General features: G+C 38.0%; 2 protein-coding genes and 1 non-coding gene across 3 annotated transcripts in view; 1 reads left to right on the forward strand and 2 right to left on the reverse strand.

The window, feature by feature from the left end:
* The window catches only part of LOC125491308 (alpha-mannosidase 2), a 76,910-nt gene extending 70,743 nt beyond the window's left edge, over window positions 1-6,167 (reverse strand). Inside the window, exons 1-2 of the mRNA XM_048632930.1 lie at window positions 6,016-6,167; window positions 4,905-5,027 (exon numbers count right to left, since the gene is read on the reverse strand). Coding sequence (XP_048488887.1) covers window positions 4,905-5,019 — 115 coding nt within the window. The 5' untranslated portion in view covers window positions 5,020-5,027; window positions 6,016-6,167. The remainder of the gene's footprint in view (window positions 1-4,904; window positions 5,028-6,015) is intronic.
* On the reverse strand, window positions 2,008-2,079 carry Trnaa-cgc. Its single transcript has one exon. It is a non-coding gene; the product is annotated as a tRNA-Ala (tRNA).
* Window positions 6,168-7,998: 1,831 nt separating the features above from the next.
* On the forward strand, window positions 7,999-17,717 carry LOC105381293 (L-galactose dehydrogenase). The gene is made up of 7 exons (XM_011550985.3): window positions 7,999-8,165; window positions 10,171-10,288; window positions 13,129-13,290; window positions 13,788-14,021; window positions 14,365-14,496; window positions 16,836-17,008; window positions 17,471-17,717. The coding sequence occupies exons 1-7, from the start codon at window positions 8,083-8,085 to the stop codon at window positions 17,559-17,561; spliced, it is 993 nt and encodes a 330-aa protein (XP_011549287.2). The 5' UTR covers window positions 7,999-8,082; the 3' UTR covers window positions 17,562-17,717.
* Window positions 17,718-21,825: the final 4,108 nt, after the last annotated feature.

The raw sequence follows: 21,825 nt of genomic DNA on the forward strand, positions 1-21,825 counted from the left end.
AATGTAATGTGTGTCACACGCACCCATTACTAACACGTAAATAAATGTAGATTATTAATTATGGTAGGAGCTCAGCAGCTTGTGAGTTCAGATATTCGGGAGAGTAATCAACTTCAGCAGTGTAGGTAATTAAAAAAAAACAGTTTATGAAAAAGTAAAAAGTAATTTAACTGAAATAAAATTCAAACCGAGTATTTGATTGGCGCGGATTACCGTCGTTATTATTATTGGTAGAAAAACATTCGCAGAAATCGTCCTGTAAAACATGCTCGTATTTCAATCAGTTTTTAATAAAATAGAGCATACAAAGTTACCGTTTAAGCCTTTTACTCGAAAATAAACAAAAGGCTGACAAAATCAGATAAAAAATACACGGATAACGGAGTTTGTGTGTGGAAATTTTATCTCCCTTTAAAATGTACAGGATTTTTATTTAGATTAGATTTCAATACTTTGTTAAAGTCATATTTTCAGTTGGTACACATAAGGTATTAAAAACTAAATATCAAACATAAAACTCCCCAATATTTCATTTTTGTCTGAAAGATCGGTTCTAAGTTTAGATAAATTAAGTTCAACAGATTAGATCGTTTTTGGTCTCTTTAGTACAAATACCCTTAGTTCAGGATATTATGGTCTAAATATGAATATACAAAATAAATTATTAATAAATCAAAATTGCGGGTATGTTTTTTAATTATCCTGTATCGAACAAGCTATACCATGAATGTCAATGTAACATGAGGGTTCTACCTTTTTAGGCCTAAGATTTATTTGCCTAATCTCGTATTGCATAGTAACGTTTGGTCAAAGTCTCGTTTCGCCGAAAATCGTATGGCATAAATCTTGTTTAGTAAAAAGTTATTTCGCATAATCTTGTTTAGCCTAATAATGGTATGGCCAAATCTTGAATAGCCTAATAATGCTATGGCATATTCTATTCTATTCTATTCTCTGTGGGGGTGTAAGTACCTGCACCTGGCTCTCTTGAATGGAACCTTTGTGCATATCCCCAAGGTCTAAACTGCCTTCCTAAGCTTGGACCATTTCCCACCACGCTGGTCCAATGCGGGTTGGTGGGTTCACATATCTAGATTGATGTGCTAAATCTAGATATGCAGGTTTCCTCACGATGTTTTCCTTCACCGTAAGAGCGATGGTATACATTGTACTTAAATTCAGAAAAGAACTCATTGGTACATGTCAGCGCCGGGATTCGAACCCGCATCTCTTGATTGAGAAGCGGGCGCTCACCCGACTGAGCTACCACCGCTCTGCTATGGCATAGGTTTTACAAAGTAATCATATTCGTTTGGCTTTAACTTTGACGGAGCGACACCCTACATAACGCAAACCAATGCCTGCCATGGTGCCTTGAATTGTTTCCGCTGTGTGGAAAACGCTCCGCTCCGCTTCGCTGCGCTCCGCTTTGGTTTTGACGAACATGTGCACCTAACACGCTCCTCCTCGCTTTGCTCGTCGTCGCACCTATCTTTATGTTTCGATTCCATGGGGTTTAATGGCGAATGTAGTTCGATTTTTTGATCATTCAATATCGTGATTTTCGGTATGTAGGAGAAAAATACCACAATGTGTACATTTACTACATACTTCATATATCATTTAATAAGATAATATTAGAAGAATCAAGATTATACAAAGGCATAGACGAAGATAAATTTGAGCAAACGAGACTTAGGTTTTTCAAGATTATGCCAAAAGAGTTTTAGGCGAAACGAGTCTTATGCCACATAAGTCTAGGCAAAGTGATGATCCGGCGAATAAAGTTTAGACCATACGAGTTATGCGAAACGAGTTTTGAGCAATAAAGATTAGGCGAGATGAGGCGAACCCTAACATGAGTCACATTAGCTATAGGTGAAATGGTGATAGACTGATATCTTAACAATAAAACTTTATTTATTTTGTGGAACAATGAATATTTAATTCTTTTCTATTCATGTCATCCAATAGAATATAAGCAATAAAAAAACAAAATAAGAAGTTTGGAGATGCTGGGATTTGAACCCAGGACTTTCAGCATGCGAAGCAGACACTCTACCACTGAGTTACATCCCCGATACGCAACCGTGCAAAATTGTTCTACTAGTTCAGCAAAGCTGCGCAAAACATCAACTCGCGAACACAGCAGAAAATAATATTTTGCTTGAATCGTGTATAAGTACTTATTTTATGTACGTTACGTACTTTTTTTTAGTTGAGGTGTAACTGAACCCTAATTACGATAATAATAATAACTATAAAAGTATACAGGGCAATTCGGGACACGTGAGCAGGATTTGGGAAGATTAATTAAACGATGTACAAATATTTTAACCTCGATTGACTTTCTGTGACAGAGACAGATAATATGTATACATAAATAAACAAAATTGAACAAGATTTGTTCGGTAAGAGAATAAAAACGCCGGCAACCAAGGTTGCACAAATACAAACATTTCATTTCATTCCGTCTCGAATGACACGGGGCCCGCACCGCGCACCGCTCTAATTGGTACAGTCAGATTCAGGATAAACCCCCGTGCCACCATTACTCTCGAGCGAATCCGTACCTTACCTTTATAAGAGCAAACTCGCTCGGCTTGCGCCCTACTGTATTTATTGGCCTATGGAATCCGCAATACGCATCACCATTTTTCACGAATAAATCTAAGAGTTGCTTTATTCGGGGGAGTCATGGGATTAGACAGGTATCTTGTAGGTGTGCAAGACAAGCCCGCCCACATGTGAGTGTATTTTTCTTACTCACCTTATTTTTAATTTCCATTAATCTACCCACACCTTTCCTTGAGACTGGGTACGTATTTATGAACGACGATTTTCTACATAAAAATAAGCTATAATACTATATGACAAACTTGTATTACAGTAACTGCAGTGCGGCTATAATAAACCGCACGACATTGATAAATAGAGTAACTGAAACTTTGCCGAAACTAAAGTATCATTACTTTAGACAGGTCCAATCATTTTCTCAGAACAATCATCTCGTATGTATCCGCAAAAATCGCGATCCACTACTGCCACTCGGTTGCAAGCCCGACTAGCGAAATGTCAACCACCCATGGAGCAATAAAGCCATCGACGTTCTTCCAGCAGCATTGTACAACGCAAATGCAAAAATGTGCTCAACTCATTTGGTTCCATAAATTGGCTTGATTAACGATCCGGCATGGGGGGGGATCACAAACGATCGGAGATTCTCCATTAGTGCGTTCCAAAATATCGGCGGGCGGGACGCCGGGCATTTCGCACCCGACTGTATTATGAAGAGCAGGGGGCCTACACTGACGCTGTGATCACGATTCTACTGAGTAGTAGGTTAGGTTGCTAGCTCTAAGACCCAGACCAATGCGGAAATGGGGCAGATGTCCACCAAAGCGGAGACTAGAACAGAAGTTTTGCAGCGAGAGCGAATCCACCGAACGGAAGCTGTGCTGAGAAACGTCCGAGGGCCGTTAATACTCAAATCGTACGTCACTCTGTTCTGCAGAGCACATAACAAAGCTCGCATCTTCGTTTCTATCGCGTCATACAAATAAACCATATATCTCCTCTTGGCGTTTTCCACAGACGCTTTACTGAGACGAGAATTGTGATTAGTGTGAATAAAGAAATTGTATTAAAGAAAAGACATATCGTTTCACATTGGTGGGGTGTGGATCTAATGCAGGTCTGAGCGCAGCATCGCGACCCAGAGCCACGGTATCGCCGCTGCGGGTGAGCGTGATTAATATTGATGTTCATTCATAATTAGGTTTCTGCGGAAAGCGATGGCCATTGTTGTGACTGCGATGCGCTCGTCCCGGCCGTCGCCGGGACCCATTCTAATGCTAAATTTGTAACCGGCTAACCGGCCCCGGTTATCCCCCATTCTATTACATCGCTAGAATTTTAAACACGTACTCAAAGTTTTAAGTATTTCATGGGTCAAAAAATATACCTACATACAATAATTATGACAAGTTGCAGTGACTCGGAACTAAGAGCGGTTATTTTAAACTCGACGTCCGACGGTCCGGTCGAAGGCAACTTCATCAGTTATGTTAACTCAATTATCGGCCCGCTTCCACTTTAATAGCTTTAATCCCATTTGGATACTCACTAATATATTTTAATTTGAGTTAAAATCACGCAAACCACACGCTGGACGTGTTCGATAGTGTGTTTAGCACGTGGTGGTGTATTTAGCCATTAATTAATATACTTGTAGGGTGAGGTTCGATAGTTGAGCCAGGGTTTAGGTGGGGCTCGTGATAAGTCGTCTGTAGCAGCGGAACTATGTATTGTCTTCATGCTCTGTTCTAGTCAGAGCTCATTTCCGCATGACTTTGAAGAACAAATTACGAAAGTTCTGCAAAAACTACGGAATAGTGAGGTTTCTTGGTAGTTGTATTAATAGGTCTTCTTAATGCGATGTAATAAGTCATTCTTGAAGAACAACTATGTTTAAAAATTATATTATAGGTAAAGCAAGTGAGGCTGGGACTATGACCAACAGTTATAGGATGTAATCTGGTGAACTAGTAATTATTACTAAAGATATTTATTTTATACAAACCTGCTCTTAGCTTCTTTGGAGGTAGTCTTTTGAGTTGTCTTTTGAGTTAGGTATAAAATTATTGGTTACCTGGTCTGTTTTATGCAGCAAGGTAATTTATAATTAAATCATTAAAGTTGATTTAAACATTTTGAACGTCCTTCTACTATAAAAAAGAAGATAATGCTGTAAAGACACGCTTGCTTGTGGCAAAAATAAATTTTGAAAAGACCGTTCCACACCAAGAAAACTTACAAACAATATTGTAGAAAGAACATCATCAGCATGATCATTCGCAGGAGCTGAAAGACTGAGATATCGCTGAGCAGGCACCAGCACTTACCTGACTTCTTGGAGCCGGGCAGGGAGTAGTAGCAGTATGCTATGAAGCCTAGCAGCATCACTAGCATGAGCAGCAGCCGAGCCGATGGCCGGCACCGGAACCATTGGCCCCTCATCCTTACACCTGGACAATAAAAAATACCATGTTACTTCATATGCCTTGGTGAAACAAGATAGAACATAAGGGGTCATTTAGAGTATTAACTTGTAGTAAAAAGTTTGAAAAAAGTTTCAGATGATTATAAGAAAAGGAATTCTTTACTTATTTAAGTTTGTGTAGCCAGTTCTAAAGATCCATTTAAGTTAATAATACTAAATATTTAATTGAAGTGATATCTATTAAGTCAAAGATTAGAGGTTGAATGAGTGACCTCTGCAATATACTTGAAGATCCTACCTACATTTAAACACTTTTTGCACTGTTTTTATTTAATGCAGTAACACAGTAACTTTATATGCAGTTATCTAACTTGAACAACTTTTTTACCAGGTACTTTATGATATAATGCTTCAATATAAATAATAAAGATAGCATTTTGAATAAAGTTAAGTAAATTAGTAGTTCCTTATTTAAAATAATTACTTACATAGAAAAAAACAGATGATTTTTAACTATTGTTTTGAGTTAATTCAAGTAAATTGTGACAGCGAATTAGATTAAAAGTTTTAAGTAAGTACTTACCTATTCTGTTTATTGGGAAGATGGGAAGATACAGCCGGGCTGTGTTTATTTACACACACATAATAAGAGGTTATTTTTGAAGGCATAAGTATATTTAAAAATTAAGAAAACTACATCGTACACCAGTCATAAAATAGTATAATATGTATAGTTTAATAATAAAAAAAAACAAGTTCAAATTACAAAAAAAAAGTAACGATTCGAGTTTTTTCCGGTTTTTAAATTCACGTTATTAATTACGCTTTTCCTAGAATTCTTTGCTTACACGGGTTTAGGCACACAATTAATACGTTGGTACGTAAGTATGAAAAGTAAAAAATCCAACTATATCAGGCCAAGTCATCTCCTAATTTGGGGAAAATAAATAATCTCAAGACTACGCGAAGATGTAAACAAGATCAAATCATGAGGCCCCAGAGAAACCACTTACCTCTGTTTAATCCAGTTCAAGTGTAATTTTCAACAGAGGTTCTTTCACATTTTATGTCACAATTAATCCGAAGTTCAAAACTATATCGATGTATTATTTTAGTTGAAATTTAAGTTAGCGGAGCACACGAACGGCGTCCAGCTCCGACAGATAATTTATGAGGTTTTTTTATTTTTTATCAGTGTTGCCAGGTTTGACAGTTCTACTCAGGGATTAGGGATACCACGCTACAAAATCCATACTTCAAAACTGAAATGATAGCAAATGAAAATGCTAGAAAAATAAAATAAGAATGAATAGGTACTCAGTTCTTTTTCGAAGTGTCGTTTTTTTCAATGTTTTGTAGGTGAGTATCACGTAGGTTTGGCCAACCACGGTGAGTAAAAGAAGTGTTACACTTCTGACAACGCCATCTATTGAATATGACGAAAACTCAACTGAAAGCTAGATGGCGAAAACGTCTTGGATTGCAAGAGGATTGCAAGCTTGCAACAACACAGTGTTGCTGAAAATAATAAAATTTAGTATTGCCAACGTTGCGATGCGTGAGTTTTTCCAACTTTGAAAAAATTAGGAGGTTCTAAATTCGTCTGTAGTTAAGTACTTACCTACAGTCCAACTATAAAGTCCCGACAGTAAAGAGAGCGGCTTTCCTAAGACTTTTTATAATTATCAGTTAGTTAAGTAGGTATTTACTTACATTTACCTACATAAGTACATTTTTAAAATAAAATACCGTTTGGTTATGGCTTTTTAACGGATTTGTCCTTTAATAAATATAATACATCGATTAAATACTGTCTGTAACAATAGGTAGTTTAGGTTGTAAAATAGTGTCTTATTTATTATTAGGCTAAAGTTATTACCTATATAGTATTTCATTAATTTGCTTACTTTATAAATTGAACATTTAATAAACTATTTTATGTAACAATAACAGTTAGAATCCACTTCCGTTTTCAGGACTTTATGTTTTACTGTAGGTAGGATGTTAGATGAAGGTTAGATATTTTTTGTTTTGTATGAATGTTCACCGATATCTTTGCCACTTATGAACTGATTTTGATACTTACAAGGTACTTAAAAAATATTATTAGGGATTATAATAATATTTTTTTGCAAATCTAGAATAGACTCCAAAGTTCGTTCCCTCCTTGGGCTTAAGAGGGGGCTACTAACAAGAAAAACTAGGAGTAATGATTGACTCATGATCATTTTGATCTATGATGGTGGTGTTGGTGGAGATATTATGTAGATAACTAGGTAGTTACAGAGCCAAGTAGCTCCGCAGCCAAGTTTCGCAATCACATCACTTCTTGAAGATCCCATTTTGAAGTTTAAAGATAACGGATTCGGTAGACAGGCAGTTACATAAGTAACTATACCTATCACATTAGTTAGATAGTTACTTATCCCCAACAGCACAATATTACCTACATAGGTACTCGATGCTAGGTAGGTACATTGTTACCCAAGGGGCGAAACCCGATAGGCCGAGAGACTCGGTACACAAGGGATTCACACGAGGTAAATAATGTGCTTTTCATTACAAATACAAAAAAGTAATATTTTCATGCCTTTTCAGTCAATTTTCACCTAACTATTTTGAGATCATCCGATGAAAAGAAACTTAAAACTGACGTCGACATTAATGTCGAAAAAATTATATCTGTCATTTGCAGTCTGTATTTTAGTGTCAATTTCGCGCAAGAGGGAGTTACTTAGATATAGGTAGCTGTTGGTGGAGTTAAGAAGAGGAAGGCCGAGGAATGGCTTCTGGGGCTGGCGGAGGCTTGTTTTTCATCTTTCTGATGTTATATAACCATTGATCTAACTATATTGTAAACCGATAAACGTCAAATGTATTCGTAGATTAAAAAACCCTGATATGTAAATGCATATCAGTCATTGAATAAAGTATTTTTTCTAGATTTACTACCAAGAGTGCTTGCCACACAAACACGAGTTATCATTATGATTAGTTTCTGAACGCCGGCGCAGTTCCAAGCGAGCACTCACGGTTGATAGTTGTGTTCACTTCGTAACAAAACAAGTAAACATTTCAAAATGCGCTACAACGAGCTCGGCCACACCGGCATGAAAGTGTCACATATCGGGATGGGGGGCGCTGCATTCAGCAACATCTATGGGTAAGTGGGATATTAAGCTAAAATTTAATTAACTATATTAACTAAATGTTGTTATTATTAGTCACCGGCTAGTTATCTTCCTATCTTGTTTGCGATCTTTCGGACAAAAAGGGCGGGTAAACCGGTGCCATTTAAAACAATATTTACGTATAAACTTTAAAGTTTTGGTTTCTGTAAAAATAGTTATATTGGCATAAGTATTTGAAGTTGTGTTGGCTAAGAATTGGATAATGGTATTTTTTTAAGGTTTGTCCGTGGGGGGACATGTTGAGTTGACCACTTAAATGATTAACACGATCGTAGTGTGCGACGAAACTTGCGATTTTCTCTATAATATTCGCGTTAGGGAAATTCTCTGATCTTATTTTAAAGTAATTTAAGTATATATATCTTAAATATACTTAAGTACTTACTTAATTGCTACTCAAGGGATAAAACCCACCTATAATCGTTGCGAATGAGCTAATAGGCCGAGGGAATAGGGGTTCACCCGAAGTAAAAACTGTGCTTTTCACCACTCATGCTCGGAGATTAGGTTAAATTGCCTAAAATAAGGCATGAAAATAACTCTTTTCATGACGGGAAAAATGCTTTCTTGCAGGTAAGTATCTAAAATGCGAAAAATTATGATGAATTTCAAGTACTTATAAGAATTCGTAAACCAAGCACCTGCTCATATTTAAATGATGACGAGGAAAGCTTTTTTAGTTGTTGATATATATACCTCCGCAAAATATTAGAAGATAGTATAAAAAATATATAAGTAAGTATTATATATTTTTTATATAGGTAAGTATTTTTGTCATTTATATCCCATTCCACGGGGAACGACATCTGATAATCCAAAAGACCGGAAATAAATATATTTGGTCTTTGCCTGACTAGTCAAACCTAGTATGCCCAAGGGTAAAGAACTAAACACAGGGCAAAAGGTAAAAACTTTAAAAGGCAGTTTAGGGTATCAGGCTATACGAGTATATACATGTAGGTTGGCAGGCGCAACTTTTCCATTGCTCGGAGTGCATAATATGTAAATTCTCATATTGCTCATCCGATAGCATTCTTCATTTCACTTTTCGGACATCAAAGCCTTCTTTGACCTAATCCTAACAAAAAATCTATGATTGTCTGAAACTTAGATCCACACGATCTCTTTTAAATCGTTAGTCACCCCCTTTCGGTGTAGGTACTCTAACTTTTTTTAGGGTTCCGTAGCCAAAATGGCAAAAACGGAACCCTTATAGTTTCGTCATGTCCGTCTGTCCGTCTGTCCGTCTGTCACAGCCGATTTACTCGGAAACTATAAGTACTACAGTGATGAAATTTGATGGGAATATGTGTTGTATGAACCGCTACAAAAATATGACACTAAATAGTAAAAAAAAGAATTGGGGGTGGGGCCCCCCATACATGTAACTGAGGGATGAAATTTTTTTTTTCGATGTACATACCCGTGTGGGGTATCAATGGAAAGGTCTTTTAAAATGATATAAAGTTTTCTAAAAAACATTTTTCTTAAAGTGAACGGTTTTTGAGATATCAGCTCTCAAAGTCGTAAAAAGTATGTCCCCCCCCCTCTATTTTTATAACTACGGGGTATAAAATTCTAAAAAAAATAGAGGTGATGCATGCTAATTAACTCTTTCAACGATTTTTGGTTTGATCAAAGTATCTCTTATAGTTTTTGAGATAGGTTGATTTAACTGTAATTTTGCTGCTACGGAACCCTTTGTGCGCGAGCCCGACTCGCACTTGGCCGGTTTTTTACACTATACATATAAACCTATGTGTACAGCATAATATACATATCTAAGCCCGGAATTAAAATCAAAATGTCAAAATTCTCGAAAAAAATGATCATTCTCTAGTAAAAAGTCACGTGACCAATAAAGTTTTTATAGAAAATGTTTCTGATTTCATTTCCGGGCTTAGTTAACATGCTGCACGTAGGTTTCTTGTCCACCCTATTTGCAACACCCTGTATACCAGCGCCATCTGTTGCCAGGAGTCACGACGAGCAGCGCGGCATCGAGCTGATCCGCGACGGGCTCCGCTACGGCATCAACTACCTGGAGACCGGCCCCTGGTACGGGCAGGGCAGCTCCGAACGGACCTATGGAAAGGTATACTTACTATACGTGCAGTCAGCGAAAGATCCTAACTAATATTATAAATGCGAAAGTAACTGTGTCTGTCTGTTACTCTTTCACGCCAAAACTACTGAACGGATTTGAATGAAATTTGGTATACATACGGTCTAGACCCTGGGAAAGAACATAGGCTACTTTTTATCCCGGAATTCCCACCGAAAAGCGAAGCGAAGCGCGCGGGAACAGCTAGTATAATATAATATTAACTATATGTATATCACCCGCCAGCGCGAGCGTTTTACCATAGAATAACAAGTACAAGTGCTAGTCTCGTTATTCTATGGTTTTACTTTACGTAGTTACATTCAACAAAAGAGATATGTATACCTACCCGCCAGCGCTCTCTTACTGCCTGTTTCAATAACTCTATAGCTAGTAATGACTGGTGTTACTTTCATACCATTTTGACGCATAAAAAGTTATGCAAAATAGTATGAAAGTTATTAGCAGTCATCGGTAGATGGAGTTATTGAAACTGGCAGTATAAGTACTTTTACAGTCAACAAAAAAGATGTGTATACCTACCCACCATCGATCTCTTACTTTACGTGCAGTCGGCAAAAGAGATATGTAACTATACCCCTCCAGCACATTACCCCTCCGACCTCACATTCTTTTTTAGAATCCGCCGATGGCTTGGCTGATATTTTCTTGTAAGGGCTGCTGCAGGACGAAGGGCGGGCGGAATGTGTTAAAACCGTGCTATTTCATTGGTGCACGCCATATGCCCATCAGTCGGTATTGGTTCTTAGCATTCTTTTACAAAATCTTTCATCTCGTCATTTTGGGATTTTTCGTACTCCAAAGTTTTTCTTCTTACATAATATTTAGATACCTTTCCATTGCCACTAAGCGTCGTCATAGTCATATTTATGGTGTTAAAAATAACTATAATAATAGGTTCTTCAAACTAACCTTTCTTAGCTTATTCTAAAGATAACCTTCCTTTGATAACATCTTAAACTGGTGAGATGCAAAATTTACCCTACCTTATTAGAATTGCGAATATTTAGCGGAGCAGAGGTGCAGGCACCTACTTAGCTATACAGAGTGTTTCAGACACTCAACCTCAACACCTACATTTTACATCATAAGAGCACACTCGTCTCGTAGCCTAGACTTAGGTTGCTGATAGGAATTAAGGTTCTGGTTGAAAGACTACTGTATTACGACTACCAAAACTGTTTTAAATAAACTAGGTAGTAAGCCAAAGCTTACTACTAGCTACCTCAGCTATTACAACACCCAGGCCTCCAGTTTACTCGGGAGCTAGGCTGGCTGAGCTGAAATCAAAGGGATATGTACAAAGGTTCCACTCGAGAGAGCCACGTACAGGAACTTCACCCCCTATGAGAATAGAATAGAATAGAAGCCAAAGCTTTTGTTGCATACATAGCTAAATGCCAGTCTCAATACCTATCGATATCATTATTCATCACTTTTATACACGTTAAACGTACCTACCTACAAAAACTTAGGTAGGTAGTAGTATAGGTACCTAGTTAGGTCCAATCTCAAAATCCTATCAAAGTACCTAACTAGGTATTAGCCTAACAATAAACAGTTATCGTAAAGAATTAACATAATAAGAGCATACCTATCACGTATAATCTAGAAGCACCCTGTAGGTAGTTTCTTACGTAAATGCAGCAGCTTATCTCACACGCGTTGTTGGCGATCTTCCTTATATAACCCAGTATTTGTGTCTCTAATATATGGAGCCGCAAATACTGACACTCTTTTATGCCAATTTTATCATCTCGTAACCTCCCTCCCGACCTTTGTCTTTTGTTATGTTATTGTTATTATTTTGTATTTAAATTCTATTCTATTCTATACAATACATTATTGTATTCTTTAGAATTGATTATTCTATTCTTTAGAATTGATTATTCTATTCTTTAGAATTGATTGTTTTATTCTTTAGAATAGATTAAGCTTTACCTACGTAGTTACCTGGGTAGGTGTTAGGTAACTGCAAAATTTTCCTACCTACGGGGGATAGTTAGGTAAGTAGGCATTATTAAGATAAAAATAAAATCCATGTAACAGCTAAAGCTGTTTCTTAAGCTAGCTAAGCGTCAATAAGTTTCTTCTAAAGCTTCAATCAACTGTCCCCCATCTGGCTAAGCGTCTATAAGTTTCCTGTAAAGCTTCAATGAACTGTCCCCCCAACTCGCTAAGCGTCTATAAGTTTCTTTTAAAGCATCATTTAACTGTCTCCCCATGTGCTAAGCGTCAATAAGTTTCTTCTAAACCTTCAATCATCTGTCCCCCCCATGCCACTAAGCGTCAATATGTTGCTTCTAAAGCTTCAATCAACTGCCCCCCATGTCACTAAGCGTTAATAAGATTTTTCTAAAGCTTCATTCAACTGTCCCCCCATCTTGCTTAGCGTCAATAAATTTCTACTAAATATTGAATCAAATTTCCCCCAATTTAGCTAAGCGTCAATAAGTTTTTTTTAAAGCTTCAATCGACTGCCCCCATCGGCTAAGCGTCAATAAGTTTCTTCTAAAGCTTCAATCAACTGTCCCCCCATCTCGCTAAGCGTCAATATTTTTTTCCTAAAGCATCAATCAACTGTCCCCCCATCTAGCTAAGCGTCAATAAGTTTCTTCTAAAGCTTCAATCAACTATCCCCCCATCTCGCTAAGCATCAATATTTTTTTCCTAAAGCATCAATCAACTGTCCCCCCATCTAGCTAAGCGTCAATAAGTTTCTTCTAAAGCTACAATCAACTGTCCCCCCATCTCGCTAAGCGTCAATAAGTTTCCTCTACGCTTTAACCAACTGTCCCCCATCTCCCCAGGCGCTGCAGGGCATCCGTCGCGACACGTACTACATCGCGGGGAAGATCGGCCGCTACGAGCTGGACGCCGCCCACATGTTCGACTTCTCCGCCGAGAAGACCGAAGCCGCCGTGGACCAGACGCTCGAGCTGCTGGGGCTGGAGTATCTGGACCTGATCCAGGTCTGTGGGTTGTGGAGCTAACTAGATGCTCCGTATTTACTTTGGAAAGAAAGAGGGTCAAATTAAGTTTTTCTTTTTTTCTTTCTGATTTGACACACACACTATTTGATCTTTAAGTTTTATTGCCATCACATCATCTAAAGCCTTTGCACCAAACGAACGAACAAGCTAGAGCAGATGCTGATGATCATCATAACACTATAATAACTAATATATCGTCGTCGGTAATCCAGTCGATGCCTTTCACTAACTACGTCTACCTATTCTTAGTCGCAACTAAACACCAGCCACAACGGTAGTACTATGGCAAATATGCCAACCACTTCCACCTTCCAAAACTTATTTCCTACATAACATAAAAATCTCCAAGTTTAAACAATAATAAACTAAGTAGGTATCTCTACAAAGTCACCGCCTGAACTCACAAGGAATCAGTCTAAAACGAGTTTATGTTCCCACCTCCTCAACCTGTATACTTGCCCACTCTCTCAATCCAGATCCACGACCCGACCTTCGCCCCGGACATCTCGGTGATCCTGAACGAGACGCTGCCGGCCCTGCAGCGCGTGGTGCGCGCCGGCAAGGCCCGCTTCATCGGCATCGCCGACTACGACATCGATCTTATGCGCGAGATCATCGACGAGTCGGAGGTCAAGGTGTCCACCGTGCTGTCCTACGCCAAGTCTACCATGATCGACAACCGTCTGCAGAATTACACTAAGTACTTTCTGGTGCGTATTTCGTAGGGGTAAGAGGTACGTGTACGCTAGATAAACGCAGTGGGATTCATCAACCACGGATGCTGATGAGGACCCTGAGGAACCCAATAAAGAATTCTACTGTCGTCTGCCTGGCTGACGCCAAACAAAGGGTGTCCAAAATAGACCAGTGAATATTGTGGCTTATAATTATGTATAAGATAAGTAGTTACTTAAGTAATTAGTTAAGTACCTACCCTTAATTGTGTGATCCTTTTTCTTATCCGTGTCAGATAATCGCTGCTCATACTCTATACCAATAATACTCCTACTCCTATTACCAATAATACTGCTGAAATTGTCCCTCTGCCCGTAGACTCACGGAGTGGGGGTGATCAACGCGGCGGCGACGGGCATGGGTCTGCTGACCAGCTCGGGCCCGCAGCCGTGGCACCCGGCCAGCGACGACGTCAAGGCCCTCTGCCGCCAAGCCTCGGAGTATTGCAAGGTATTGCTTCAACGAGCTTCGGGATTTGGTACTTTGGTGTAAGATAAACAACTCATTTTACGTAATAGGCAATAGGTATTTAGAAAAATCAAATCTAGGCAAACGTAGTGTGGGACGCCCTCCGGCTAGATGGGGTGACGACTTGCGAAAGGTGGCTGCGGTTATGATTGGATGCGGAAAGCTATAGATCGCATCCAGTGGCGTGCTTTGAGAGAGGCCAACGTCCAGCATTGAACTGCTACAGGCTGATGATGATGATGATTTAGAAAAATCGGTTATTATCACACTTAAAGAATCGTTGGTTGGGGTTAAACCGGCTAAACCAGTTCTGCTGGCTGCCTAATAATAATATCCGTCTACTATACTTTTTCTTGGTTAAAGGGTTAGACCGTTGAGTGAGTTCAAACAGATAGGTAATCAGCTGAAAGATAAAACATTGAGAAATACCATACATCTATTAAATGTGCCAAAAATCTAATAACGAACGAAGTATTAGAAGTGGAAACGAAAGGTGGTAGTGAGTTTAGACACTTGCCACCGCCAGCGCAACCAATGAGGAATGGGTCGAGGACCCTCACAATTTTCTCCACCACTCCAATAGTGGAAAGACCCTACGATTCACAAACACCACGACGAGACGAGATCTGTCCTGCAAATCGGTACGTTTAATGTAGTTAGAGTTGCGGCAGCGCTCTAAAACGTAAATTATCTTGAGCTAGAGCAAAAGAGGATGGGCAAAAATATATGGGAGCTGGGGCCACCCTCCAATAGCAATAAGACTAACATCGTTGGATAGGTCTTGTCAATAGGAATAACTTTTGCTTTGACAGCTTTGTTGTCACAGTTGTCCGTTCAGAGATATATGACTTATAAGTTCCGATACTCGTCAGTTCATCTAACTGCTATTGGAGGATGGACCACCCTCCAATAGCAGTAAGACTAACGTCGTTGGATAGGTCTTGTCAATAGGAATAACTTTTGCTTTGACAGCTTTGTTGTCACAGTTGTCCGTTTAGAAATATTTGACTTATAAGTTCCGATACTCGTCAGTTCATCTTACTGCTATTGGAGGATGGAACACCCTCCAATAGCAGTAAGACTAACGTCGTTGGATAGGTCTTGTCAATAGGAATAACTTTTGCTTTGACAGCTTTGTTGTCACAGTTGTCCGTTCAGAGATATATGACATATAAGTTCCGATAGGGGGTTAATTAAATATTTTCTTGGGAAATAATACACGGTGATTATTTAATTATTTATTATTATAATTACACTATCTACACTATCAGACGAGATCTATCATATTGGATGACAATAACTGACGTTAAAAAACAAAAAGGGGCGCGGTGGAGGTGTATTCTGCCCGTAACTTCTGTTACGTCGTCGTCTGATAGTGTAGATAGTGTAATTATAATAATAAATAATTAAATAATCACCGTGTATTATTTCCCAAGTAAATATTTAATTAACTCCCTATCGGAACTTATAAGTCAAATATCTCTGAACGGACAACTGTGACAACAAAGCTGTCAAAGCAAAGGTTATTCCTATTGACAAGATCTATCCAACGACATCGACATTAGTCTTACTGCTATTGCAGGGTGGTCCAGCCTCCAATAGCAGTAAGATGAACTGACGAGTATCGGAACTTATAAGTCAAATATCTCTGAACGGACAACTGTGACAACAAAGCTGTCATAGCAAAAGTGATTCCTATTGACAAGACCTATCCAACGATGTTAGTCTTAATGCTATTGGAGGGTGGTCCAGCCTCCAATAGCAGTAAGATGAACTGACGAGTATCGGAACTTATAAGTCAAATATCTCTGATCGGACAACTGTGACAACAAAGCTGTCAAAGCAAAAGTTATTCCTATTGACAAGACCTATCCAACGACATTAGTCTTACTGCTATTGGAGGGTGGTCCAGCATCTAATAGCAGTAAGATGAACTGACGAGTATCGGAACTTATAAGTCAAATATCTCTGAACGGACAACTGTGACAACAAAGCTGTCATAGCAAAAGTTATTTCTATTGACAAGACCTATACAACGATGGTAGTCTTAATGCTATTGGTCCAGCCTCCAATAGCAGTAAGATGAACTGACGAGTATCGGAACTTATAAGTCAAATATCTCTGAACGGACAACTGTGACAACAAAGCTGTCATAGCAAAAGTTATTCCTATTGACAAGACCTATCCAACAATGTTAGTCTTAATGCTATTGGAGGGTGGTCCCAATCTGCCCATTGTCATTTACTTGTAAGGACTAGTTATGATTCTCGGCCATACTTAGAGTGACCCCAGGTCTCACATAACCACTTTTATCACCGCAGTCCCAGAACGTGGAGCTGGCCCGCCTGGCCACCTACTTCTCGCTGAGCCAGCCCGGCATCGCCACCAACATCTGCGGCTTCTACGACCAGCAGCAGCTCATGGACACCCTGTATGTGATGCACGACGGCCTCAGCGAGGTCGAGGAGAGGGTGCTCCAGGAGGTGCAGACCAAGTGAGTAGTGGGGACGAAGATGTGGGAAAATGTTGGAGATGAATCAGGGACATGTCAACCACGATGATTGTACAAGAGAAGAATGGTAAATCTGGGGCACAGAAACCTGACCCCACACTGCAACACACTGTATGACTATAACTTAACGAAAATAGGGTACTCGTACTAGAAAAGTTAGTAAATATTCCTGCCATACGTCTACTAACATCAAACTTCGGCACCTAAGTTTGTGGGGCGACCCCTTCAATTGAAGCCAGAAGTATCCTGAAAAGCTTCACAAACAAAACTCTAGTCAGACAAAGCTAAATTTGCAACAGAAACAAGAGCCAACACCAAAAAATATTCTGACACTATTCTTCATTTATTTAGAAAGTCTCATATCTCTTACCCTTTGTAGTCGTTGGAAAGAGTTTTACTGGTGAAGCTGTTGTACTTTCCACCTAACATTGGAGTTTCCTGCAGGTATTTTGACAAGATGCTGATGCATTGGGACCACGTAGAGCTCCCTCGCTACAGGCAGGCGCTGGAGCAGGCCCACTGCACCTCCACATAATGGAGATATCTACATTATTCAACATACAATAATACCTTCAAGTATTCTTTTTAATTTTCGACGCATCTCATGTTTTTATACCTATAATAATAATTTATATTAATAATTTTTAAGAATGTAATCCCAAAGTATACAATAAACGATATTTATATTTCATACATTGTTTTATTTGCCATCACACTGAATTGATTAAATACGAATATAATTTGGTGAATACCTAGGTATAATTAATTACTTACTAGTATGAGATGGTCACTTATTGAGATAAGTTTGCTGAAATCATTTTCTACTTCCTGTAAATAAGGTAAAATATAAATGGCAAGTTCAGTTTCTCAGGCCGTGACCATTTTTGTCTATTTATAACAAATTCATATAATTAAATCATTGAATAACATATTTTAGGTCATTTTTGTAAATATATCACATGAAAGGACATTATTATGCATAATATTCATATAAATTCTAAGTATAATATATTTATTTGAGGTTATTCCAAGCCTATATTTTATAGGCTAGTGGCAGGCTAGTGCATTCTTGTTGTTGTCTTATTCGTCCTCCAGGGAGCGACCTAGGTAGAGTCCGACCATGCTACATTTGATGCTACACATGAAACAAGTGACAGATAGAAAACATAATTTGGACTACTATGACCCACATGTGTCATTTGTGTGAAATTAATCCCAAATGGAAATAACGAACATAAAATAATTATTAAAAAGCTACATGGTTTAACCAATAACATGCATTTAGATAAGTTTTAGTTCTTATTCTTGGGGCATTGAGCATTATCCATAAAGAAATAGATAATATTATTCATATTGATAGTTGACCCATGTACCAGTACCGTTGAGCCATATTAGAAAGGCAAGGTGCATATTTATTGTTATGATTAGTTAAGGCAAAAAACCTTACCCCGCTCAAAGTGACAATGACACTACCTGAGAGCGGTCACATTTCTATGCTCAAACTGTACTTACACATTGAATTACTATAAAAAACTACAATTAGTTTAGCTAGCTAACTGCTACATTGGACTTAGTTTATCTACTTATAAATTCCAAATATGGTAAAGTATGTATAAAGGCGTTTTTATTCAACAAGTTCTTATTTGTTAATGCAATTCACTGAGCATAAGGCAATATTTCTCTAGACAGACATGTCTTACGACAGTGTCTTATTCAAATAGAGGTACTTCTCTCACACAACAATGCGATGGCCAATGATCGGGGACATATTTTTCTCGATAATAAATAATATAAAACCAAGCACCATTTAGAATAAAACAAAACAAAAGCTGACAGTTAAGGTTTTGTCTAATAACTTGTTTAAACTTCCACCGTTTAGGTTTTGAGTTTTACAATTTAAACAAATATAAATTCTGTCTTATCATTATCATTCATAAAAATAACCTTTTCATCCTCAGTCTCGCCTCCCGACCCCGACCAGCCCTAAGCTTGTATCAACCAAGCCCAAAGCCTTGTTATAATAATATATTATAAGGCTGATTGGAGGGCAGACTTGCTGAGCCCAGTCCTAAATATTAAAAAAGAAAACAAATTACGCTGATTTGCACTAAGGAACTTTAAACTAATGCCGGCTTTAAATCTATTGCTGTCATGTTTCGACAGCATACGGAAAGAAAGTGACAGATATAGATTTAATATTATTATTATAAAGTTCCTTCGTGTAATTCGGCATTCCCATAACATTTAAGGGTCGGCAATAGGGAATCGAGGGTTGGCATTGTCATAGAATTATGTAGTAAATGATGCTCTACAGCCTTGAAAAAAATCACACAGGTAGCCGAAGAGTCTAGCTAGGTGCTGAATGATTCGAATTCAAGTAAATGATTATGGATAACTGTAAATAAAATTCAGAATATGACGGAAAACCAGAAAATCACACTCCCGTATTGTAACAACTGTGTCGTAATTATTAAGAATTTTCATATGATTTTTATCATATTATAAAGTTAAAGGCTTGGACTAGGCGCTAAATACCTTGTTTTTTAATAAACACACACTTATTTTGTGTAAATTAATCCCAAACTTGAGCAATTTTTTTCCCTCAAATCTTCATACAAATATCTATGGCGGCTTTCTGTGTTATAAAATCATAAACACAAGTGACGTTTGACTCAGTTGGCCGCTGGCCTCCAAAGAAGGGTCACGTCGGTTTAGGCAGCACTGACAGCTCGCGATCTTATCGTGTACAGATACAAAATCACTGCACATTGGTTGTCATTGCACTTTTTCAACTTTTATGACACCAACATAATTTGATTTGAAATTGAGGAAGCATAATTCTTCCTGTATATTCAATACATTAAATTAAATTAGATAGTGTGCAATATTCTCGTGACATTACAGTCTCGTAAAGGTCTGATGAGGAGCAGGAATATAGCGAATGGATCTAAGTGATGACAATACGCACGAACATTAGGTTAGGGATCAAAAATACAGTCTCTTGGTGCTGGTTGTGGTATGGTCTCGTGAGGATCTGATGAGGGCAGTAACACGGTGGTGGCTCAATTTTATTTCAAAGATGTTAATAGCTAAAAGCATCGAGTTTAGGCTATTAAGTATGTTTTTCAGATAGAGAGAAAGAGATTTTATTTTTCCTCTGGATGTGTTAGGTTTACTGGGTTTACTAAGTTCATTCTGTTAATGGCATCAAGTTGTTATGTGTTCATAAGTAATAATTATTTATTAACAAAATGCTGTTGGTTCTCCACGAAAATGTAAAAATAAAAATAAAATAAATAAAAATAAATTCGTAACGTAAAATTGTCAATGACAGAATTTCTTCTATAGACAGTAGCCACAAAAAAAACAAACGATAGATGGCGTGATTTGAAAGTAAAGATACATTTATTCGACACATAGACAGCAACAACAAAAAAAATACAGATTTAAAGAAAAGAAACACATACTTATACAAAACAACAAAGAAAAAAAAGGATAAGTACACATCAAAATAACTGGAAAAAATATAAGCCCCAATTTACTTGTGTGGGACAGGGAGTACCATAATATTTTTTTTGGGGTACTCCCCATCTATGCGAAATATCAGCTTGATATCTTTACCCGTTTCTGAGAAAAAGGGCGGTGACAGACAGTCAGTCAGACAGACGGACAACAAAGAGATCCTATAACGGTTGCTTTTTTTCTTTTGACGTTCGAAACCCTAAAATTAAGTAAAAATATTATGCTGCTACCAAAAAATGTACTTACAGGTATTGAAAAAGCGGTATATAGTACTAAACAAATTATAAACAAACAAAAAACCCGACTGCACGCTAAAAAGATGAAAACAAGTCCCAATGTTAATGGAAAGTATCGTAGGCGGGGACCAGCAGAGGGTTCACCATTTAGCTGAATGTTACTTAGAAAACGGCCTTGAGTGGCGGTCAAGTTGGTCCCCGCCTGCGATACTTAACATTAACATTGGGACTTGTTTTCATGTTTTTAGCGTACAGTCGGGTTTTTCGTTTGTTTATAATTGTATTTTTTTATTTGTAACTTTTTAGTTGTTTTTATTTTATGAAATTTTACGTCAGTTGTTCATGATCATTTTTTATTTCAATAATTTTGGTGTTGTTATTTAAATACCTTCAATATGCATATTTTTGTAATGTGAAAATCAAGCCCTTTCATTTGATACCTTACACGGCAAAGTTGAATTATTATTTTTTCGATCATCACGTTATGTCCTCTAGAGGGCGCTATGTACATTTTAATGGAACGTCACATAGCTTATAACCATCGCGCCATCAATACGCTTCTAACAATACCTCATACATCAAAATCTATCAAGCCGTTTAGGCTACAGGAGGGAACAAAGAAACAGACAAACATACATACATACATACAATCAAAAAACATTACCCTCCTCCTTCGGCAGTCGGGTAAAAAGGAGTAAGACAGGGGGTCATTCTGAACTTTTGCTCTACGAGTTTTGGAAATTAACAAAAAAAAACCTTTTTCATAGAAACTTTGTTGGACATGGGACTTTTTACCATGGAAAACGAATATTTTTTTTCGCGAATTTGCAAATCGCGTAGAACAAAAGTTGTTCAGAATGACCCCTTGAGTCATCCCCTTTTGGCTTAGTATAGCCCTTTTGCGACACTATGTATTTACTTTGCTTTGTCGTCGGGGTTCAGTTGGCTGGAGGATGCCCGAAACTTATTATCTACACTTTAATACTTGTAGTTACCTACAAGTAAATACCACATTTGTTTTAGAAAGCTAATCGGGTTCCG

The sequence above is a fragment of the Plutella xylostella genome, chromosome Z (genome assembly GCF_932276165.1).
Source record: "Plutella xylostella chromosome Z, ilPluXylo3.1, whole genome shotgun sequence".
Classification (NCBI taxonomy): domain Eukaryota; kingdom Metazoa; phylum Arthropoda; class Insecta; order Lepidoptera; family Plutellidae; genus Plutella; species Plutella xylostella.

Excerpts from the sequence above, each read along its gene's own strand:
- LOC105381293 (XM_011550985.3), top strand. The coding sequence starts at position 8,083 with ATGCGCTACAACGAGCTCGGCCACACCGGCATGAAAGTGTCACATATC. Across the intron at positions 13,291-13,787 it reads AGTATCTGGACCTGATCCAG|ATCCACGACCCGACCTTCGC; the intron begins GTCTGTGGGTTG and ends CTCTCAATCCAG. Across the intron at positions 14,497-16,835 it reads AAGCCTCGGAGTATTGCAAG|TCCCAGAACGTGGAGCTGGC; the intron begins GTATTGCTTCAA and ends TTATCACCGCAG.